Source organism: Lontra canadensis, unplaced genomic scaffold (assembly GCF_010015895.1).
Source record: "Lontra canadensis isolate GAN:19392208 unplaced genomic scaffold, GSC_riverotter_1.0 scaffold15, whole genome shotgun sequence".
NCBI lineage: Eukaryota > Metazoa > Chordata > Mammalia > Carnivora > Mustelidae > Lontra > Lontra canadensis.
Window position 1 is genome coordinate 16908492 of NW_022631009.1, and position 25908 is coordinate 16934399.

General features: G+C 35.6%; 1 protein-coding gene across 31 annotated transcripts in view; it reads right to left on the reverse strand.

Annotated features, from left to right (window-relative positions):
- Nucleotides 1-25908, reverse strand: part of RIMS2 (regulating synaptic membrane exocytosis 2) — a 586269-nt gene that overhangs the window by 467363 nt on the left and 92998 nt on the right. For all 31 annotated transcript variants that reach the window (XM_032858499.1, XM_032858498.1, XM_032858497.1 and 28 more), the window contains one exon: nt 2372-2582. In XM_032858499.1, coding sequence (XP_032714390.1) covers nt 2372-2582 — 211 coding nt within the window. The remainder of the gene's footprint in view (nt 1-2371; nt 2583-25908) is intronic.

A 25908-nucleotide genomic window follows, 5' to 3' on the forward strand; every position in this document is an offset into this window, starting at 1 on the left:
TCCTTTTCAAGTACACACACATTTACCAAAATAAACCATATACTGATCATAAAATAACTATGAATATATTTCAAAGGATTCAAAGGATTCAAAGTATGTTTAGGACCACAACAGAACTAAATTAAAAATCATTACCATAAAGATCTCTGGAAAATAAATAACATACTTCTACATTATTCATGTATCAAAGAAGAAAAGCAAAATTTGTAAGTATTTTCAACTGAATGAAAATGAAAGACAAAATATCAGAATTTGGGGAATGTCACCAAAGAAGTACTTAGGGGAAACTGACAGCATGTAATGGCGATATTAGAAAAGGAGAGACATTTCAAAGCAAAGACCTCAGTTCCCACCTTAAGAAACCAGAAAAAGAGAAAATTAAAGCCCAAATCAGAAGAATTAAAGAAATAATAAAGATCAAAGATGAAATCAACAATTGAGAAAGCCAATGAAACAAAAAAACTAGTTACTTGAGAAGATCATTAAAATTAATAGATTTCTAGCCAAACAAAGCAGGAAAAAGAGAGAAGATGTAAATTACCAATATCAGAAATGAAAAAGGTAGCATCACTACAGAATCTACAGATATTAAAGAACAATAATGGAATACTGTGAGCAGGTTTATGCCAATAAATTTGACAATTTATAAAGATCTGAAGAAATTCCTTGAAAAACACCAAAGCTCATTCAAGAAAGAATAAATGACTTGAATAATTTTATACCTATTAAAAGAAATTGAAACTGTACTTTAAAACCTTCCCAAAAAATAAACAGCATGCCCAGATGGCTTTCCTGGTAAAATCTATAAAACATTAAAGGATAAATACCAATCCTACAGAAACTTTCCTAAAACACTGAAAAGAGGGAAAAACTTCCCAACTCATTTTATCAGTACAGCATTACTGTGATACCAAAAATCAAAGAAACATATTATAAGAAAGGAAAACTACAGACACTAACATTCATGAAGCAAAAACTACAAATAAAACTTTAATAAATCAAACTCATTATTACATAAAAGGGTTAAACCATCATAAGCAAATGGGATTTGTCCCAGAAATATAGTTGGTTTAGTATTTCAAAATCAACCAGTGAAGTTCATTACTACATTAACAAGGAAAGAAAAAACATGATTAGTTTCAATAGATAGAGGGAAAGTGTTTGACAATTTCCAGCATATATTCTTGATATAAAAATAAACAAATCAACCAAAAAAAACTCTCAGCAAATTAGGAATAGATAGCATCTATGAAAAGCTAACAGCTAATATAATACTTAAGAGAGAAGAACTGAATGCTTCCACCCTAAGATCAAGAACAAAACAGGGATGTATGCTCTCATCACTTCTATTCAAAACTGTGCTGGAGTTTCTAGCCAATGGAAGTAGTCGAGGAAAAGAAAAATAATCAGGTAAACCAGGGGGAAAGACTAAGGGGAAAAAATGGAAAATTATTAATTCTGGGGAAAACAAAACAATGAAAAACAGGAAACAGAGAGAAAATGTGGAGGAATGAAATCACACAGGAGAACAAATCCCCATAATTATGTTTAAGTAATGTATGTACAAACATCAGCTTCTTATTTTAAAACTGCCTAAGTAAAGAATGGAGGGATAAAATACTAGAGAGGAAATAAATGCAAATTCTAAAGAACTTATTGAGAAAGACATTATAATACTGTTTTTGCTGATTTCAGCAAAGCATTCCTTGAGCAGCATTAACATATTCCCTAAAGTAGATGGATAAACTACAAAAATCTAGTAGAAAACAACTCCTTAACATTTCTTCTTTAAATTCCATAGTCTAATGTTTATTTCATTGATGTTAAAACAAAAATAAAGGGTAAAAGAGCTTCAAAAGCTGCAAAATTATAAAACACAGAATCTCTAAGGTGGGAAGAGCCTCTTTTGAAAGGAAATAAAACAGGGGTCAAAGGATGAGTAGGTCTACAAAATTATAAAATTATGTATAGGTAATAGAAAAAGCAGTGCCACTGCTCTAACATTAATCAGTTGTGGACTTTAAGAAGGACTTTAGTCTCCCTGAATATGAGTTTTCTTCATCTGTAAAATAAAAGAGTTAGACCAATTGATCTCTAATTTATCTTAATCATCTTTGAAAGTTTAAGATCCTATGATTCTAAACAAAATCATTAGGCTAAAGGACATAAACAATGAGACAAATCCTTCAACTGAAAAGAAAAATGAAAAATTTCTTTTATCTAAAATAAAGACACTAGAGGTTTTTTGGCTCATTGATTATAAATTTGAATTGAATATAAATTTTAATTTCTGCTTTATTTTATTCACAATTAGCTTAACTGTATTATAAGCTTAGCTATAATAGAATAATGTGTAATTTTCATTCTGTACCTTGTTTGAGCGTAATGACACTCGACCTCCACAACGAGCACAGAACTTTGTTTGGCAATATGAACAGTTATGGCCACATCCATCAGCAAATTTTGTTTTGTGGCAAATACCACAGGTTGGGGCATCACCCTTCTGTTCTTGCTGCTGTTGTGATTCTTCTCCCATCTTCTTCACCTGCTCCTTGTACATTTCAAACTGCTGATGAAGTTTTCTGCAGAGAAAGCAGATAAGAAAAATTTGGTTGCCTGATGGTCTCAAACACAGTAATTACAACAATCTATATACAATTTTGTATCCAAAAATTTCATAAAATGAGAATAAAGAATAAAAATTTAATTTTCTGGGGCACCTGGGTGGCTCAGTGGGTTAAAGAATCTGCCTTCGGCTCAGGTCATGGTCTCAGGGTCCTGGGATCGAGCCCCGCGTCGGGCTCTCTGCTCAGCAGGGAGCCTGCTTCCCTCCCTCTCTCTGCCTGCCTCTCTGCCTACTTGTGATCTCTGTCTGCCAAATGGATGAATAAAATCTTCAAAAAAAAATTTTTTAATTTTCTGATTATTGAATAACATCCTACAGGGCACATCACAAGAGTGCTATAACTAGTTCTGCCCTCTGACATACATGGTAATTTAAGAGCCAATTAATACATGCAAATAGAGACAGCTCTTTAAGTTATAATTGTAAAATTTTTATCTCCCACTTGTAATATATTTTCAATCATATGCCCTAAAATATTTAAAGTATTATTTTTCAAAGGTTTAGCTTCAGAATTGGACTGAGCTGATTTGACTTACACAGTATAGCCAAAACCTATGAACTTCAAATCTTTGAGACAACTCTCAATTGGAGTGCTCTTTAGAATCCAAACAGAGGGGAAAACTCTGGATGAGTGCTCTCACTAATTGTTTAAATCTATTCAACAGTCTGGATATTAGCTGGCTTTAAAAACATTGTGAAAGATTAGAAGGCTAACAAATAAGGCTGTGCAAATAAAGGCCAATTTTTATCTCAAAAACAAAACCCAAAAAATGAGCAAAAAGATGCCTAGAAAAAGGTATTATTTACTCTTTAAAAATAAATCGTGATAAAAATTCTCACTTCCATTATCTTCATAAAGGAAAATTTTAAAACGTTTTAAATTAACTCTGCTTAAGATTTTCAAAGCTGTAAATGATGTCACTGCCAACCTAAAAATGGCAAAAGGCTAAATAATCTACAAAATCGTAACTTTTCTTGAGCCCATCAGAGAGTTGAGGATATAAGGCAAACAATGTGAACTCCAAAGAGCAGCAAGCCCCTCCAAAGAGAAACGAAATACACTGTTTCACCATTGGCAGAGCAGAAGAGGAGAAAGAGGGGCCACCCTACAAGCAGGTAAGAGGAAATTAGTTAAAATTTTAGCAAATAGTAAAAGGCCAAGTGTGGGCTAACATACAGTTTGGAATAGCCAGGGGCCCAGACTCAAGGAAAGCCCACATTCACCCACAAGCACTTTTCTGCAGGCCTCTACTGGTCACTTATGAAGAAGATTGGGAGCAAGGCATAAGAACAAACAACTCTTCAGGGGTACATATGTGTAGGTGTAAAAGAGTTAACTAGTGGCTGCTGGAGTACAGGCCCAATTCCCCAGACCATCTCTCCTAAAAATGTCAAAGCGATAAGCCACAGGGAGAAGGAAACTCTGTCATCCCCAGGGCAAAGGCATCTACTACAGCTAAGGGAAAGGTTAAAGGGAAAAAACCTCTGCCCATGAGAGAGGGACAGGAAACCATCTTCAGCCAACAACCTTTGCTCAAATCAAAGGTCTTTCATAACTAGGGGAGGGATGGAAATTTCTGTTCCAAACCTATCAGAGATACAAGACAGATTTACTTCTATGGGAAGAAGGGCCCAAGAACTCTGAGCAAACCTCATCCATAAGGCCCAGATCAACAGGTCCTATCAACGATGAAAGGCAGGAAAACTTAACAAAACACCCTTGCCCCTGCCACAAACCTAGAATCAAGAAATAAGCATCAATCATTTACTCCCGGGGGCGGAGTGGGGGGGGTGGGCAGCAAAAGCATACTGAGAGATGAGTAAGTAGATAGAAATGGCTGAAGGGGTAGCAAAACACTGAAAAAAACTTCTGATACTCCTGCATTCTTCCTAAATACAATGAAGCAGTAGCCTACTGGAGGAATTGGGAGGAATCTGAAGACTGTGATGCACTAAAGATAATGATGGCAACAACAAAATCTAAACCTATCTGAACTTCTGACCTGATGATGACTTAATTTCCAACACTAACAGTCTGACAGAAAAGGCATGCCCACTTTAAGGCATAAATATAATTCAAAACCACGAGACTCAGAGGAAAATAGCAAGGAATAAACAACCCATCGCCAAGAGATAAAATAATTAATGTAATTAGATTCAGAGATGACAAGATTGATGGACTTACTGGAGTCATCAGGCAGACTTGAAAATTACTATAATTATTAAGGTAAAAGATTCACAGAAAAAGGGGGACAACAAACATTAATAGGTGGGGTACTGAGGCAGAAAGATACAAAGTATAAGAGTCATATGAAAATGCTGGAAATAGAAAACATGACATCAGAGACGAAGAATTTCTTTGATGGGCTAAGGGATACACTTGAAAAAACTAAGGAAAAAATTAGTAAACTTGAAATAAGTCAATAAAAAATATCCAAACAAAAAAGAGTTGGAGAAGGGAAGGAAAAAAAAAAACAAAACAGAGCATCCAAGAGCTAAATTGATCTGACATGTGAAATTGGTGTCCCAAAAGAAGGAGCAAACAGGACAGAGGAAATATTTGAAGGTATAATGGCCATGAACTTTCCAAAATTAATGAAAGTTACCAAATCACAGACACATGAACCTCAAAGAAGCCTTTGTAGAACAAACACCAAATCCACACACACCTAGACTCATCATAGTCAAAGTGCTAAAACCCAAAGAAAACTATGAAAGCAGCCAGAGAAAATGATATATTATATGTATAGAACAATGATAAAAGTTACAGAAGATCATCTTTCAGAAACCATGGAAGCTAGATGACTTTGGAGTAAAATCTCTATGAAGGACTGACAGAATAAAACTGTCAACCCAAGATCCCATGGGCAATGAAATTATGTTTCAAAAAATAAAGGGAAGGGGCACCTGGGTGGTGCAATGGGTTAAAGCCTCTGCCTTTGGCTAAGGTCATGATTCCAGAGTTCTGGGATCGAGCCCCACATCGGGCTCTCTGCTCGGCAGGGAGCCTGCTTCCCTTCCTCTCTCTCTGCCTGCCTCTCTGCCTACTTGTGATCTCTGTCAATAAATAAATAAATAAAATCTTTTTTTAAAAAAAAAGGGAAAATAAAGACTTTTCAGGCAAAGAAATGTTGAAAGAATTTATTGTCAGAAGACATTAACCATAGGAATTTAAAGTAAGTTCTTTAGGCAGAAGGAGCATGATATTCCTTGAAAGTATCATATAGAAACCTGAACACATAAAAATAAACGTTATACTAAAAAGAAAAAAGTCTCAAATCCATTTCCAAAAAAAAGAGAAAATTAAAACCAAAGAAAGCATTAAAAAAAAGTTTTTTAAACTATAGAAGAAATCCATGAAACCAAATGCTGCTTCTTTAAAAAAAAAAAAATCAATAAAATCTATAAACCTCCAAACAAAAATAATTAGGGGGGGGGAGAAAAGATACAAATTACCTAGAGCAAGAATGATAGAGGGAACATCACTACAGACTCCACAGTTACTCAGAATTAAATGCAAAAGATTACAAGAGAAAACTATGAACAATTCTCTGCTCACAAATTCTGTAGCTTACATAAGAAATAGACTATAATAAAGTAGACTATTTCCTCAAAAGACTGAAACTGGCACACTTCACTCAAGAAGAAACATAAAGGCGGACAAGTCCCATATGTGCTAAAGAAATTTAATTCCTAGTTTAAAACCTTAAAAAAAAACAAAAGAACTCTCGTGCTCACTGGCTTTATTGGTGATTTCCATCAAACATTTAAAGAAGAAATAACACAATTTTACATAATCTCTTCCAGGAAATAGAAAATAAGGGACCACTTCCTAACTAATTTCCTAAGGCCAGCATTACTGTGATACCAAAACCATATAAAAATATAATGGGGGCAGGGAGCCTGGGTGGCTCAGTGGGTTAAAGCCTCTGCCTTCAGCTCGGGTCATGATCTCAGGGTCCCAGGATTGAGCCCCAAATCGGGCTCTCTGCTCAGCGGGGAGCCTGCTTCCCCCTCTCTCTCTGCCTGTCTCTCTGCCTACTCGTGATCTCTGTCAAATAAATTTAAATATATATATATATATATACATATATACATATATCTCTCTCACTACCCCTAGTCAACATTGAACTGGAAATCCTAGCTAGTGCATTAAAACAATAAAAAGCATAGAGATTGGAAAGGGGGAGAAAAAAAGTTGTATGCAGATGGCATAATTATCTATATATGAAATCCTAAATAAACAACAAAAAAATCTACTATAATAAATGTGCTTTAGCAAGGTCACAAGATACAAACTAAGCATATCCCCAAAACTTGTATTTTTATATTCTAGCATTGAATAATTGGAAATCAAAATTTTAAAAAGTAGTCTGCAATGGCATCAAAAAACAAAAGAAAGAAAACACTCAGGTATAATTTGAACAAAGTATATACAGGCTTTTAAAATACTATAAAATATTGATCACTTATAAAATGATTGATACGAAAACTATAAAATACTGATTAAAAGAATCAAAGGAGATCTAAGTAACAGGAGAAATATGCCATATTCATCAATGAGGAAACATTATATTGTTAAGATATCAATTCTTTCCAAATTGATCTCTCGATTCAATGTTATGTCAATCAAAAACTCAGCATGATTTTTTTGAAGAAATTGATAAGCTAACTCTAAAATTTATGTGGAAAAGCAAAATTCCTATAATAGGCAAATATTTTGAAAAAGAAGTTGCAGGACTCATGCCACCTGATTCCAAGACTTATAAAAGCTACAGAAGTAATCAAATCAAACATAGTGTTAACGAAGGATAAACACATACACAATGGAACAGAATAGAGTCCAAAATAGCCCAATACTTAAATGGTCATTAATTTTTTTTTAAAGGTGTCAAGAAAATTTAATGGAGAAAAAATAATCTTTTAAATTTGAAAATAGAGCTACCACACCACCCAGCAATCGCGCTACTGGGTATTTACCCTAAAGATACAAATATAGTGATCCAAAGTGGCACATGCACCTCAATGTTTATAGCAGCAATGTCCACAATAGCCAAATGATGGACAGAACCTAGTTGTCCATCAACAAATGAATGGATAAAGATGTGGTATATATATATACAATGGAATACTATGCAGTCACCAAAAATCCCAAACTCTTGCCATTTGCAATGATGTGGGTGGAACTAGAGGGTATTATGTTAAGTGAAATAAGTCAATCAGAGAAAGACAATTATGATATGATCTCTCTGATATGAGGAATTTGAGAGGCAGGGTGGGGGTTTGTGGTGGGAAGGGAAGGAAAAATGAAATAAGATGGGACTAGGAAGGTAGACAAACCATAAGAGACTCTTAATCTCAGGAAACAAACTGAGAGCTGCAGGGGGGCAGGGGGCATAGGGTGGCTGGTGATGGAGTGATGGATATTGGGGAGGGTATGTGCTATGGTGAGTGCTGTGAATTGTGTAAGACTGATGATTCACAGACCTGTACCCCTGAAACAAATAATACATTATATGTTAATAAAAAAGGAAAAAAGAAAAGAAAAAGAATAATCTTTTAAGCAATGAGAAATTCATGTGCAAAAAAAGTAATTGGAAATCCATGTGTTACAAAAATAAACCTCAATTCATACTTTACACCTTATTCAAAAATTAACTCAATGTATTATATAACTACAATCAACAGATTACAGAACTAAATCTAATGACCAAAACCATAAAACTCCTAGAGAAAAACACTGCAGGAAATCATACCTTAGGTTAAACAAAGACTTCTTAAATAGGCTAGGCAAGGATTTCTTCAATAGGATATAAAAGGTATGATCCAGAAAGCAGCCATTGGCAACATGCTAAATGAATAAGCATGGCTATGTTCCAGCAAAACATTATTTATAAACACAAAATTTTAATTTCATGTAATTTTTGCAGTCACAAAATGTTATCATTAAAAATTTTTTTATGATTTTAAAATGTAAAAACCATTCTTAACTCACCACTTAAAGAAAACAATCAGTAGGCCATATTTGGTCTATGGGCCATAGTTTGCCCACTTCTATACAATATGAGTTCATTTATATGACAGTCTAGAAAAGGCAAAGTTATGAGGACAGACCAATGGTTGCTAGGGACTGCAGCAGAGCAAGGGAATGAAATACAAATATACACAAGGAACTTTTGGGGGGTAAAGGAAATGTTCTATGTCTTGCTTATGGGAGTAAATATATAACTGTATGTTTTTTTCAGAATTCACTTAAGTATATCCCTCAAAGGGGTGAATTTTACTGTAAATAAATTACATCTCAAAAACCTTGATTTTAAAGAAAGCTAGTTTCAAAGTGCTAACCTAAAGTCAGCAGGTAAATTAAAAATAGAACTCTATGAGTGAGCCCATTATAGCAACCTAATTATAAACCCATACTTCCCTCTGCACACCTAATAACAGTACAGTTAAATAGCTATGCCAGTTTAACTTTTTCTGTAACTTCAGATAATACACACACTGTTTTTTCCCTGATTATCTTCCACCAAGAGGGAAGCTCTGCTAACACAAAACAAGCACCACTACCCATAAAATGTGTACCAGAGCAGGCATGAGTTTAAGCAGACCACTGGATGAGCCCTGCACCATGTAGAAGAATTCTGTTTCCATTGTGAGATATATTGTACATTTCTATTGCACACCTGTTGATACACTTACGATGTTTGACATTCCTCTCAGGAAATGGCTGAACCCAGCTGGAAAAAGGAGAAGGTGGGAAGAGGAATATGAGAACCCACAAAGGTTCTATTTCAGTTCTAGAGGCATGGGAATACTAGGCAAATTACCAAGGCACACTGAAACAAAAAAGCAGTCTGCTTAAGTGAACTGTGGTAAAATAGAATGTCTCAGTGGAGAAGTGGAAGCCCCATTTCACACATGAGGAGAAGGCCCAGAGTCACAAAGTTAGGAATCATGCATCCTGAAGAACTATTTAAAGAACTATTTGAAACCCTTTTACAGAGAACTATAGAAATCCCAGAGACTGGAGCAGTAAGGCTGCAGGATGGGATCCAGTGGTCCCAGCTGTGGGGAGAAAAGAGATAAAGGAGATGCAATCCAGGGAGGACATGATGACAACAGTTTGAGGTAACAAGAGAAGATTTAGAAAGATTTGGGGTGTGCATCCTTCCAGTCCTATAAAGTACTATACGTACAAGTGGTGCTATAGAGGGGCACCCAAGTGGCTCAGTCGGTTAAGCTTCTGACTCTTAGTTTCAGCTCAGGTCCTGATCTCATGGTCCTAGATAGAGCCCCACATAGGGCTCTACGCTCAATGTGATGTCTGCTGTACATTCTCTCTCCTTCTCCCTCCTGCTCTCTCTCTCAAATGAACAAATAAAATCTTTAAAAAAAAAAAAGTAGTAATAGTAATGGTGTACAGGCAGACTAAGGAGCTAAATAGGAGATTCAGATTCCTTGCTGAGAAGAGCATATCTCTCCCTTCCCATTTATAAATTTTTTAAAATTCTATATCTGCTTCCTTACCCCATTCTTCAACCAACCTAATCTAGTTTCCAGTCTCCTTACTAATTCTCACAAAGTTCATCAATAGTCTCCCTGTTCCTAAAATTAGTGAGCAAAATGTTTACTCTGTATCTTACTGAGTTCTAACAATATTTGAAATTATGTTCAACTATGTTCACTACCTGTTGGCTTTCACAATGCTCTCCTCGTTTTCCTGTATCTGCGGCCTTTCATTTTCTTTCTCCTTTGAAGGTCAAGACTCAGGCCCTCTTCTCTTTTCATTCTATGGTGTCTTCTTAGGCAATCTTATCCCCTCTCCAAGGCTTCAATTTCCACTTATCTATAAATTACTTATAAAGGTAAATGTCCAGCTCAGACTTATTCTCTGAGCTTTAAAGTTCAATTGCCTACTCAACATCTCTATTTGGAGATCTCAATGCCACCTCAAATGCACTATGTATAAAACTGAAACCATCATTTTCCTACACAAACCAGATTCCCTCCACAGTGTTCCCTATTTCAGTAAGTGGTGCTACCATTCAATTATATGGCCTGAAATCTAGAATTGTTCTAGAACTCTCCCTCTCCCTCACATGCATAATTTATCTATCACCAAGTCCTTTCAGTTTTACTTCCTACATGTGTCTTGAATCCTTCCACTTGTCTCTATATCCCCTGTGAACACCATAGGCCTTGTTACGACCCATGCTCACCTGATCTCCTAGTGAAGCTACTTACTTCCATACTTCTCTCCCTCAATCTGTTGTGTACACTACAGGAAAACTTAGCTTTCCCTAAAAGACACTGTTGAAAATACTCTACTGGCTTCTGATTGCTCTTAAATAAAAAGAAAACACTTCTTATGAAGACCTACAAAGCCCTGAATGTTCTAACATACATTCCCTCTTCAACCTCATGTTTTACACAGTTTCTTTACCCTCATTCTGTTAATGCCATTCTGGCCTTCTTTCATCCTTTAGATTCAACATTGTGCATCTCATTACTGGTCTTTGTACTTTATACATGCTCTTGTTTCCACTTGAAATGGATTGCAATGCACACTTTCTTTTCCTTTCTTTCTTTCTTTCTTTCTTTCTTTCAATTCTTTTAAACCTTGGGTATCCAGAACAGAATTGATCATAAGCTTGGTAGTACATATCCATATCTGGCTCCTATTTTAATTAATTCTTTTTCCCTTCCCCAGTGTGATTTCTCTTCCATCGGGTAACCAGTCTTGTCAATTTACATAAATGGCATTGTGCCATTTACTTGTTTCTGCTTCTTTTACTTGCCATTCAACTTTACTTTTTTATATTTAAATCTAAATAAACTATAGCTAATGCATAGGGTGTTTATGGTGTATCAGGGAAATAGGTACTATTATTATTATTATTCCTATTTTCATTCCTATTCTTTAAAGAAACTGTCTTGCTCATGGTCTTATAGGTGGTAAGTCGTTAAAGCTAGATCCAAATTCAGAGTTGCTTCAGAATCCATGCTTTTAATCACTACAGTTTTTGCATCTAGTTCATGCATTTTAATGGATGTATAATGTTCTGTTTACATAAATCACATTTTACTCAATGTATTTTTTAAGGTGGCCCTTTATCATTTATTATTATACACATTTCTGTAATGATATATTTATAAACCCACATACAGGCATACCTCATTTTATTGTGCTTCACTTTATTGTACTTTGCAGACACCAGCTATTTTACAAGTTGAAGGTTTGTGGCAACCCTCCACTGAGCAAGTCTATCAGCCCTTTCTCCAACAGCATTTGCTCACTTCTATGTTTCGGTGTCATTTTGGCAGTTCCCACGATATTTCTAACTTTCTCATTATTATTATACTGTGGTGATTGGTAATCAGTAATGAGATAGTATTCTTTAGCAATAAAGTATTATTTTTTAAGATTTTATTTATTTATTTGAGAGACAGAGTAAGTTAGCACAAGCAGGCGGAATGGCAAGCAGAGGGAGAGGGAGACTCGGACTCCTGACCCAGCAGGGAGTGTGATGTGGGGCTTGATCAGAAACTGAGCTGAAGACAGAAACTTAACCAACTGAGCCATCCAGGCACGCCTAGCAATAAAGTATGTTTAATTAAGACAGATACATTTTTTTAGACAGAATGCTGCTGCACACTATAGACTACAGTAGGCATGCATATAACTTTTATATGCACTCGGAAACCAAAAACTTCATTCGACTCACTATATTTCCACTTTCACTTTCACTTTATTGCAATGGTCTAGAACTGAATCCACAATATCTCTGAAGTAAGCCTGTATGGTTTTCTCTGCGGTATATATGCAGGAATATAGTACACATCATCAAGTTCACTAAATATTTCTAAACTGCCTTCCCAAGTGGCTTAACCCAGTTAGCATCCCCACAAGAAGGGTATGAAGGTTTCAGTTTCTTCTTGTTTGTGCCCATGTGTGATATTACTTAACTTATAAAATTTTTGCAGCTTTAATAGATATGAACTGATGTGTTTTGTGGGTTGTTGTTTTTTTGTCCAGTTCATGTCTGTCTGACTTCTATGAAGTTCAGCCCCTCCTACAAAGTATCTATTCACTCCATTCTTTACCAATACTCTGTTGGATTTCCTGTATTTTCCTTGCTGATTTGCAGTAGTATCCTACATAGACTATATGTTAATCATTTCTAAGTTAAACAAAACAAATATCCTGGTCTGACAATTGGTTGTTGATTGTGTACGTGGTGTCCTTTGTTAAACAGAAATCTTTAATCTTGATGTAGTCAAATATACCAATTTCTTTCTTCATGGTTTGTGGTTTCAGTGGCTGGCTATAAAAAAATTCTTACTTATCCCTAAGTCAGTCACAAAAAAATTCTACAGTTTCTCCTAATAGCTTTATAATTTTGCCTCTCAAATTTAGGCTTTTAATCGATCTGAAGTTTATTTTTATATGTGATGTGATACAAGAATTTAAGTTCAATCTTCTCCATATAGAGATCGCATTTTCCCAGCACCATTAAATAGTCCATCCTTTCTTCCACTTATTCATGATGGCAAGCTATCAGATACTAAGATCCCACGTGTGCATAGGTCTATTTGCAGATTCTGTATTTTATTTCATTGGTTTTTGTGTTTGTTCCTACTCCATAACAACACTGTCAGAACCAAATTCCAAAGAGAGGAAAAGGTCTAAAAGGTCTTAAAAGTGTAAGTTTGAATATATAATTTTCCAGCAATAGAAATCAGAGGTCAGCAAACTTTTTTTTTTTTTTAAGAGCCAGACAGATATTTTAGGTCTTGTGGGTCATAGGGCCTCAACTACTCAACTCTGTCACAACTACTCAACTCTGCCCTTATGATATGGAAGTAGTCATAGATAACACAACAAAAAGTAAGTTTAATTGCATTCCAATAAATCTTTATTTACAGAAACAGGCAGGTGAGCAGGCAGGATTTGACCCATAGGCCATTTTACAGATCCTGGATACAGACAAAGGAGTCAAAGATATAGTTTATTTTAAAACTTTTATTACAAATGAATATTTAAAAGACATATACAATAAGATATCAATTTAGAAATACTGCTTTTTTTCCACCTTCTTATTTTATAAAGCTATTTTATACAAAATTTTTTAAAGATTTTATTTTTAAGGGATCTCTACACCAACGTGGGACTTGAACTTATAACCCTGAGATCAAGAATCACATACTGTACTGACAGAGCTGGCCATGTGCCCCTATTTTACCCAAATTTTCATGCATATTTTCTGAATCAATGTCTCCATCATCACTAAAGCAACTCAGTGAACTCAGTGTTTTCCAAAGCAAATTTTCTTCACTTTCTGAGTTATTTGAAAAGTTGAACTTTTCAATCCCCCGGTTTCTGGAAATGCTGCTATTTCCAGTAATTTTATACCCAGCCAAATGTTTTTGTTGCTATTGTTTTCTCACTCAACTCATAGGTATGTTTTCGCAATCTTCACAAGCTAACCATTTACATTACCCCTTTTTTAAAGTAATCTTTTTTTAAGATTTATTTATTTGAGAGAGAGAGAGAAAGCATGTGGGGAGGGACATCAGGAGAGGGAGAGAGTCTTGAGCAGACTCCACACTGAGCACAGAGTCCAATGGAGCTTGATCTCATGACCGTGAGATCAGGACCTGAGCCAAAACCAAGAGCTGGACACTTAACCAACTGAGCAACCCAGGGGTTCCTAAAGTAATCTTGAAAAGGTTTGTTTACCACAACTTCCAACACTAGCCATCGTGAGTTCATAGCCCCAGGAATTTCCAGACTGATGCTGAATTTATCTCCCCTTTCATAGGTTCCAGTCAGGTAATCTCTAAGGTATAGTTATGTTTGTTTGAGGTCCTTTCAGGGTAATGTGTCTTTGCCAAGAAGTACTTTTGTAATTCAAACTAAAAAAATCCTGGGCTTTTCATGTTGTAACAACTCAAAATAAAGCAATTTCCTATTACTAGAAGGATAATCTCAGGAAAAAAAAAAATTAAAGGAACACCACATATTCCCAAATATATATTACTTGGGCTTTGTAACTCATTTTGATATCTGGCAAAATGAATCCTCCTCTTTGCTTTTCTTTTTGAAAATTCCTTTCCTGGGATGCCTGGGTGGCTCAGTTGGTTCAGCAGCTGCCTTTAGCTAAGGTCATGACCCCAGAACCCTAGGATCTAGTCCCATGTCAGTCTCCTTCCTCAGCAAGGAGCCTGCTTCTCCCTCTGCCTGTTTCTGCCTTCGGCTCCCCCTGCTTGAGCTCTCTCTCTCTTTCTGAAAATAAATAAGATCTTTTAAAAAAACTATTTTTCTATTTATCAATGTTTTTCTTCCATCTAAGTGTTTTAATCCTTTTATTCCATTCTCTTAAAAATCTTGGTAGAACTTCTACTAAAACTGCATTACATTTACAGATTAGTTTTAGGAGACCTGACATCTTTACAATGTTCTGTCTTCCCTCCTACTAACACAAGGAGTTCCATTTATTGCCAATCTTCAAGAAACAGTAGCCACTTTACAATGAATTATTTTAACTCAAGTTTTTTCACGTTAACTAATAATACATGCCCCAAGGAGCCTATAGACAGGCCTATGTTTCAATTAATTGGCTCCCTAATTATATTTTGCTTGCATTATATCCTATGCATTTAAAAACATTATTTTGAGATAGAGTCTATAGGATTCACCATCTTGTCAAAGTATCCATATAAAAACTAGATCAAAGATCTCTATGAGATACTCTCATGTTTTATATGTTGTTTCATAAGAAAAATAAAAGCAAGTTCCCCAATAATTTCATGAAGCCAATGTAACCATGATGCTTTGTACTCGTCACTTCCATAACTCTTCACTATTCTCACTCCAGTTCAACACCACTTCATTAAAAAAAAATTCCTTAGCATCTCTGATTATGTCAAATCCCTCCATTAAATATTCCAAGTGCTACACTACATTGTATTTCCACATCCCTCCTTTTATTTATATATATTATTTGATTAATGTCTCTCTAATTTAGAAAATATAATTCATGAGAATTGTTTTTTCTGTTTCTGATGTCCGTTTTATCCCACTGATAGGCATGATGCATGCCCCATAGCCAAGTTCTCAATAAATATTTACCAAATGTTTGAATTAATAGTGAATAAACAAATGTGTACTATGTGCACACTGTTTCACAAGTGATGGTGCAAAAATATAATATAAAGTTGAATATGAACCAATTCTGTCATCAGTAAGATAGACACAAATGAACAGGTATAGACATGAGTGAACATAAATAAACTATGTAATACAAGGCAAAATGATACATACAATAAACAAATATGTAAGAAAAATAGTGCTGGACCACAAGGAAAAGAGCCATTAATTGTGAATGGTGTTAGCATGACTTTTTAGATGACTTCTATGACTTCACAGAAGTTTTAGTTTTTATATATCCTGCACATCCTGGACTTGAAGGATATGCAAAATTGTGATCAGCAGAAAATGGAGAATGATTCAACCTGAAATATGCAAAGCACGAAAACAGATGGAGAATTCAGGAAGTTGAAAGTATTGTCTTGGCATAAGCTATGTATGAGAAAAGAAGAGGAAGAAAGATAGAATAGAAGCTGGAGAGGCAGCTTGGATGAGAATATCCTGACTTCCTTACTAAGAATAATTCCCCATACTATTTAATATCTAACTTAGTGTGCCACATCACAAGTTATAGAAATCAGTAAGAGAATGCTGAGAAATATTGTAAAACTAACTCAAATAAATCAGATATTTGGCTCACTCCCTTTAGGCTAAAAATACTTCTCCAAAACAATTTGTAACTATTACACACACACACACACACACACACACACAACCCACATTGAAACACTCTTTATATTAAAATACATGAAGTTTGTTAAATAATATTAATTTACATGAAGTTTGTTAAATAATATTAACTTTTATCTTTAATATATATCTTTAGTATGAATAACTTTGCTTCTGTTTCATGATGCCACTATAACCAATAATCCAAAAGGCAATGAAATTCAGAAGGTCTATTTCTTAAACAACAACAACAAAAAAACTTATATAATCACCAGATAGGGAATCTTTGGATTGAAATGATTATTTCATTCACAAGATGAAATCATCTTGATGTTAGAAACTGAGATTTAGGGGCACCTGGGTGGCTCAGTGGGTTAAAGCTTTTGCCTTCGGCTCGGGTCATGATACCAGGATCCTGGGATAGAGTCCCACATCGGGCTCTCTGCTCGGCAGGGAGCCTGCTTCCACCTCTCTCTCTCTCTCCCTGCCTCTCTGCCTACTTGTGATCTCTGCCTGTCAAATAAATAAATAAATAATCTTAAAAAAAAAAAAAACCTGAGATTTAAAATAAGTAGAAGTATGCTCATAGCTTATTATTGACAATAGGAAATGATTCATCTTGAATATGCAGATATCCCTTTCTATCCCTTTCTGGTGTCAAGAGGAAAATGGATTTCCCTGCTAATCTGAAATTTGTTTCTTAAAGAAAAGTATTTAACAAATTCAATTCTGAGGGAAAACAAAAACGATAAATTAGAAGAAACATTTTAAGACCATTATAGGTATCTGACCTTCAAGTTCTTTCTGCTTAACCAAAGTAAAGTACATCTTTGGAAAAGGCATTAGAAAGTAAAACACTTTTTTTAGGCACAGTTCCCGGGTAAAATACTATTTGCTCATTATTGAAAAAATAATGATAAGAGGAAAAAAGAAAACTCTGATCACATTATTTACGTTTTTTGCAATTTGTGCTAAGTTTATCATACTCAGTCTCAGATTGATGTAGATAACTGTAAACCTTGAACTATGGCATGATCTAGTAGCGTAATGCTATTTCCCTTGTTGGCAACCAAGATACTGAATACTACTCTAACATTTACACTAAAACAGTAATGTTCTCCTACAGCTCTCCAAACACATCAAGCTCTTTCACACGGTTGCAGGGGCTGTTCCATCCACCAGACTATAATTTACTTTTCTTTTTTTTTTACTTAGTACACTCTTTTTCATCATTCAAGACCCAGTTCAGATTCCAGCAACCCTGTCTTCCCCACCACCTGGCAGAGTCAAACACTCGCTCTTAGGTTACACTTCTAAACAATATATTATATTCTAATTATTCTTATGTATATTATCTGTCTAGTACCATTCATCTTTTGCCCAGCACTATGTCCATGACACATACTAGGTTATTATTTGTGTCTTATTTAAAATTGAGTTGAGGTATTTTATTTTTTTTAAGATTGTATTTATTTACTTGAGAGAGAGAGAATGAGAGAGAGGTCATGAGAGAGAGCGCATGAGAAGAGAGAAGTCATCAGGAGAAGCAGACTCCCTGCCAAGCAGGGAGCCTGATGTGGGACTCAATCCCAGGACTCCAGGATTATGACCTGAGCCGAAGGCAGTCCACTTAACCAACTGAGCCACCCAGGCGCCCTGAGTTGAGGTATTTTAAATAAGCAAGAAAAATTCAGTATTTCAAGGAAGTCTATGGCAGGAAAAAATAAAGATTTTTCTTTAATCAGGGTCTAAGTCCTGATTCCACTTCCTATTAGCTGTATGAGACTGTTGGAAAATTACTTAGCTTAGTCTTCATCTGCCAGGTAGGATTTTAATGTAGATTTCAGAGTTACTATGATGACTGAGATAATATACGAAGAAAACCTAGCTCAAAGCTTCCCCATTCTCTCTTCCCCTTTATGTGTTATGTCTGGACTTGAACTTGGTTGGCTCCTTTCTTTATGGAAGAAGCACCTGTTCCCCATGTTCTACATTACCTACAGTACAATGTTTTAGTATTGTCTCAGTGTCTATCTTTTTTATCTTTGGAGGAAGTAAAACTATGTATTGGATTAATCAAATATGAAACTATATTTCTGTATCGTCACTCTTCTTAACTATGATTATTATTCTAAGGCTTAAATTGAAATGATATTTATAAAGCTTTTCTTTAACAGTCCAAATCTGTGACATGCTAACCTTAGTGGAGGACTTGGTTATTAACAAAACTGAAGCATTAAAATAAATATCATTTTAACATTGATTGTTATCAGAGAATGAATCTGAAATAGTGCTTTCTACAAGTTCATGGTATGCAGTTTTGGAACAATATCATTAAGTGTAGTCACGCACCTTTTTTAGAGTCCTTTCCAAACTGCAGAGTGCAACCCAACACTAGGCACAAATCAATTTAGCTGGCCAAGACTCACAATTTTTTAATAAAATAGATCAGAGCATTGGAAAGAGTGCAAGTAAGCATTTCATGCAAATCTTGTTTCTATTATATATTAATATTTGTATGTAGTATGTATATATTGGGTTATAGTATAAAATAGATTTTTTCAATAGATGGAAGCTTAAAAAAAGAAATATGAAAACTACTGTATTACTAATTAGCTAAGAGAAAGAATGTATGTCCTTTTATGATAAGAGAATAAACATACGCCACATAGCTGGCCAACCCAGACCCTTGGCAGGTGTCTCTTCTGAACTTCTACAAAGCTCCCTAAGTGATTATTATAACACTAATGTTTGTTACAAAGTGCAAATCAGTTCATATCATCTTATGTACAGTTCCTCTGCCTGGAATGCCTTTTCACCCTTTCTTGGCCAGATGCAGAACCACCAAAACATCAAACAGTAAAATGTACTCAAGAAACAGCACCAAATAAATCAACGGGAAACTAGAGAGTAACGACCCTGACATAATGACTAGCTTCATTACTTGAAAATATTTTAAAATAGCTTTAGTACTTCATTTTCACAAATAACTAGAAAATTCTCCTCCAGAGTAACAGGGGAAAAAAAAAATGGCATCAGAATATATATATAGCAGCACTATTTACAATAACAAAAAAGTGGAAAAATCCCAAATGTTTATCAGTAGTAAAACAGATTAAAAAATTATAGTATATTCAGATACTAGAGCACCATAAGGCCAGGAGAATGAATGAAATACAATGACATGCAATCGTTTAGGTGAATCTCACAAATATGTTTAATAAAACAACACAGATCCAATAGAATACATACTACATGGTTCCATTTGTGTAAAATCATATATATATATATATGAAATCTATGGTGGTGCGCCTGGGTGGCTCAGTGAGTTAAATGTCTGCCTTCGGCTCAGGTCATGATCTCAGGGTCCTGGGATCGATCCCCACATCAGGCTCTCTGCTCAGCAAGCAGCCTGTTTCCCCTTCTCTCCCTCTGCCTGCCTCTCTACCTACTTGTGATCTTTGTCAAAAAAATAAATAAGGTCTTTAAAAAAAAGTCTATGGTGCCAGATAAAAGGATAAGGTTACCCTTTGGGGTGGGAAGTAATCTTCCCTGGAGGGGAGTATGAGAAAGAGATACTGGAGGGCTGGTAATGTTCTGCTTCTTGCACTCAGTAATGGTTTTGAAATACGTTCTGGCAATTCAATGAGTTGCCGGTTTTCCATTTGTGCACTTCTCACTACATATGTTATGTTTTAATAAAAACTTTATTTGGCAATAAGCACTTTGCTACTTTTATCAATTTTTCTAAATGCATTTTCTGAATAAGCATAATTCGTATTTATTTATCTCTTTCATGAGCCACAGGAATTTAAGGTGGTTCAAAGGTACATGACTGATGCAGTCAATTTTAGACTAGACTAAAGAACATCTACGTCAGACCTGGAAGCTCACCATTGCAGGAACTGCCTCACTATCTCACAACTGCTTGTCAAGTGCTTTGACCAGTCAAGCACCAATAAGAAGCATACAGCTTACGTGAAAACATCTTCATCCATATCATTCTCAATCTTCAGAAAAAGCAGATAGACCAAGAAGGCTTTTTGTTTGTGTGTTTGTTTGTTTGTTTGTTTGTTTTGTCTTTTTGAGAAAGAGAGCATGCACATGCTCATGGGAGCAGCAGGGGGTAGGACAGAGGGAAAAGGAGAGAGGGAATCCTAAGCGGGCTCTATGCCCGGCACAGAACGTGAAGCAAACTCCATCTCACAGCCCTGAGATCATGACCTGAGCCAGAATCAAGAGTCGGATGCTTAACTGACTGAGCCACCCTGTTGCCCCCGTTAAACTTTTTACTTTTTAAAATTTTTTAAAAGATTTTATTTATTTGAGAGAGAGTGAGCAAGAGAGAGAAAGAGCATGAGCAGAGGGGAGGGGCAGAAGGAGAGGGAGAAACAGACTCCCCACTGAGCTGGTAGCCCAATGCAAGACCCAATCCCAGGACCCAGGGATCATGACCTGAGCCAAAAGCAGACACTTAACCAGCTGACCTACCCAGGCACTCACACACACACACCAGAATTTTGAAAGGAAAATCAAATTAACTATATATTCAAGGAACTTCTAATTTCCATTGTTATTTGCCTTCAAAACAAGAAAAATCAACCCTTTTTGAGATCCATCATCTCTCCCTTATAACTTAATAAGAGGCTGCCCATGCATTTAGAAATTTCACCTCTGACCCTAGACCCAGTTCTATTGCAAGTTAACATGATTAAGTACAGCAAAAGAATCAAGTGATACACTCATTCTTATCATCAACAGCTATAAGCAGTCTCCAAAACATTCTTCTAAGACGCTCTCTATGACCTGAAACTTAGAAATTCAGTCTTCTGGAGGAGACAGGAGAGAAAAAGTACCCCGGAGTCTTAAGGAAGACTGTAACAAGCCATGTTGACAATTAGCACTTCAGTAAAAGCCTCAAAAATGTTGATCCGTGGATTCATGTTTTACACTTAAAAAGACATAAGTAATTTTGCCTGGACTGTTGGAAATCTGTTCCATCAGGGGATCTTAAATAGGAGGCTCATAAGATTCCTCCAGAAGCAAATGATCTTGGGATTGAAACAGCTGATCAGTGACTCTTGGATCAGGCAGATGACTAACCAATATCGACAGCTTCCATCCAAGAAAAGAAGAATGACTTTCTGGTATGTCTACTTCTCCTTTCTAAAAATTATTTTGTTTACTCTTTATCTTAGTTATTATTATGCTTTGGTATCTAATGATCAACTAATGGTTTCTCATATGCTTTCATGTATTTTCATTCTTAACACATTTTTAATCTCCTTTAGTCTTTCACTACTACCTAAGAAAATGTGAAAATCTCCCTATAATCCCACTAATAATATATAATAGATGTTCTTGGAAAGACTACATGCAGTAAATGTCCCTCCTTCTGGAGCATTTCTGTACTGGAATTTTCTTCATGTTATTAACCCTAACCTTCAGTCTTACAAAAATTCAACCTTGCAGGGCACCTGGGTGGCTCAGTGGGTTAAAGCCTCTGCCTTCAGCTCAGGTCATGATCCCAGAGTCCTGGGATTGAGCCCCACATCAGGCTCTCTGCTCAGCAGGGAGCCTGCTTCCCTTCCTCTCCCTCTGCCTGCCTCTCTGCCTATTTGTAATCTCTGTCTGTCAAATAAATAAATAAAATCTTTAAAAAAAAAGAAAAGAAATTCAACCTTGCTCCCAAGTCATTACAGCAGTTTCAACAGAATCAACAACACCAGGAGCGGGACCTAAAATTGTCATTATCTTTGCTTTAGTAGCAAATCTTTATCTTTGGACATCCTGAAATTTCCATCTCATTACAATAAATGAAAATCAAATGTAAACTAACTGCAGTAGATGTATTATTGCTCATTATATAGAGTCACTTATCTTCATGATCACATGGAAAGACTTTCTAGACTTCCTCATAGTTAGTTAAGAGCCTTGTGACAGGTTTGGGGAATGAGCTGTGAGCAAAAGTGACCAACCTCTGTTAGTTTAATAAGTTCTCCATTCTCCATCTGTTCTCTTCCTCTGATGCAGAAACCTGGTAGCTATATGTTCCAGGTGGCTTACCAACAAGATAGAAACCCTGAACTGCCACTTAGAAGAGAAGCATTCCATCACCCTATAGATAAGTCTCAGTATTTTTAGTGGGCTTGTGTCCCTAGGCTATGATCTTCACAATCACCAATTGGTGAGATGGGAAGGCTAGAGGGGACTGCAATTGGGTATTTCCCTTCTCTCCTGTTGGCTAGGTAAAGTAGTATCCCTTGAGAACAAAAAGTTCTGAGAATATTTCAAAACGATTAGTTTTACCCTCCTCTGCTGAAGGTACAAGAGAATTGTTCACTGACCTTCACCTTGAGAACCTGGTAAGGTTCCTCACAAAACTGGGGAGGTCAAGAAGGTTGTTCCCGTAAGGCTGGGCTCCTAGGAATTTTTAACTCTTAAGTCAGTGTACTCAGCCTTCAGTCTGAGTTCCATTAGTTACAGTTTAAGTTTTCCTACCAGATCCTACCTAGCTCCAAGAGTTTCTGTTCCCAGTCAGCAGTCGTCCTCTTTCTTCACCTCTCCCTCCAGCTGTCAGGGGAATGATTTGCTCTGTGATTTCAATTATGTGATAAATCTTAGAAGAGTTGTTGATTTTCAGTTTGTTCAGCCTTTTCTTGTTGCGAGGATAAGAGTAACAACTTCCAAACTCTTTCCATGTCAAAGAGGAAACCAGAAAATCTCCACAGTATTTTTTTCATTATTTATCAGCATGTCTTTTTCACACTTAAATGTGAAATATTTGTGAGAGCAGGAACCACAGTCCTTTTATCTCTGGATTCCTAGTACCCTGCACAGCATTAGAATTCTTCAGGGTTCAGTCATGGACCTTCTTATCTGCTCTTCTCCACACACTCTCCAAGTTATCTTATCTATTCATCTAGATTTAACACCAAAAGTTGTAACTCTAGCCAATCCCTATCTCTCCTTCAAAGTTGGCTAATTTATAACATCTGAAGCATAAAAAATCTAAAACTTATATTTTAGTTGCTAGTCTTAACCTATTCATCCTTTCCCCATCTTGATCAGAGTTAATGGCATCACCACCTAATTAGTTCTTCCTATCAGAAATCTGGCAGTCATCTTTGGCTCTTTTCTCTTCCTTAATAACTTTCTCCAAATCTACTACACTAAAAATAATCCGGTCATTTCAACCTCCAAATATATCCCAATCCATTCCTCTCCATCTTTACTCTAATCAATTTGGTCCAAGTCATCATCATTTCTAGCAAAGTCTTTCATAAAAGCCTCCTCATTGCTCTATCCACTTCTATTCTCATTCATTCTACTCATAGAGCAGCCAGACTGATATTCACATTTAAATTAACTCAAGTCAATCCCATGTTTAAAAGTTTCCAATTATCATCCTTTTTTACTGAGACTCACACTTATCATTCTCTATAAAACACTACCCTATCTGAGTCCTACCTCTGGAATCTCATCTCCCACCATACTCCCATCTTATCCACTATATTATAGCCACATTGGTCTTCCTTGTCTCTCAAACCCTTCGCTACTTAAAAACTTCAACAAATGATGTTCCCTATGCTTAAAAAACATTCTTTCTCTTAGCATTTTTTCCTATTAAAACACCTCACAGTCAAAGAGGATTACTATATTAAATGGCCATTTGATTCTAATGATTAAAATTTTAGATTTACCTAATTTTTCAAAATTGTAATTTTTATTATGTCCCAACATGAATAAAACTGTTATAACATGAAAATTCAAAACAAAAACTAATCCAATTGATTGGTTTAATTAATCTGTATTTTAAAATTTCTGACTTACCTTTATTATTATGCTAGGTATGGGGAATGCAAAGTTAAATTAACAGTTGCATTCCAAAGAATTTAACAGTTTTTTTCCCAGTGTGCCCATTCTTAATTATCCAGGTACTTATTTTACACTTTACATATAACCTATATTATAGTGTCTTTAGAGAAACTTTCCCTCATTTTGATGCTGAGGCAAAAAATAGTAGAAGGAAGGAAGGAAGGAAGGAAGGAAGGAAGGAAGGAAGGGGAGAGAGAGAGAAAGAAAAGAAAGAAAAGAAAAGAAAAAGTAAAATTATTTAATTTATATATTAAGGAATTTTTGCAAAGGCTGAGTGAGCTGACAATTGACACAAATGGCTCAACTGATTTTCTATGCCTTAAAATTTATAGAAAGTCAAAATTGGACACACTGTTCTACTTATATCTACTGTTTCACATGAATCACCAATACCAAAATTAGTAAATATTCCATTATATTAAAGAACTATGAAATAAATAAACTCCGAAAATACAGATTCAAGAAACCTACATTATTATAGCTTTGAATAACCACAAAATGGGATTTGTGTAAATTCATTAGAATGAAATTACTGTTCAGGAAATATTAGACTTTTAATGCTATCTGATAGAATACTTAGTTATTCTACTATGAAAATATCTATATGGAGTGTGAGAAATATAAGTCCTATTTTTTATATATTAAATAAATACCTAGAATTCAGTAAGCGGAGGAAGTTATCCCATTCAAATGGTAGTCAAGAAAGAAAAAAATGAGATGACTCAGAAAGAAGTCTTAGAACACAGATGAATTAAAGAGAGGATTCATAAGTGTCCTGGTTTTTGGATCAGAAAGACAGAAGGAAAGCTCCTGGAAAATTATATACCAAAAATCCTCAGCATAACAGGAATGTGAGATGAAAAATCTAACTATTGAGAGACTCTATTAATTCTCAATTTATTTTTTTAGTGGCTCCATGTCCAGTGTGGAGCCCAGTGTGGAACTTGAACTCACAACCCTGAGATCAAGACCTGAGCTGAAATCAAGAGTTGGACACTCAACCGACTGAGCCACCCAGGTATCCCTAATTCTGAATTTTTAAAACTGCATAAATCACAGATCAACAAGAAGAATGAGTTGCCTAAGATAGTTTAAAGGAAATAGCACCTATTAAATAATAATTAATTTTTAAAACATCCGAAAGTACTAGTCTTTTCTCCTACCATCTTCCTATCCAAAAATCCAAGCAAACTGAATTATATTTATTATTGAAGTAAAGCTATTTCTTTTCAAGTTTGCCTTGATCTTTGTTTATGTCAATCAAAAGTCACTTTATTTCAGGGGTGCCTGGGTGGCTCAGTGGGTTAAAGCTTCTGCCTTCGGCTCAGGTCATGATCTCAGGGTCCTGGGATCGAGCCCCGTGTCAGGCTCTCTGCTCAGCGGGAAGTCTGCTTCTCTTCCTCTCTCTCTCTCTGCCTGCCTCTCTGCCTACTTGTGATCTCTGTCAAATAAAATTTTTTTTTTAAAAAGTCACTTTATTTCAATAATTAGACATTTTTAAGTGTCTAACTTTTTAAAGCTAATAACCAAATATCTATTTTATTTAATGGCCACTATAATCTACTAAATAATGTAACTTAATCTT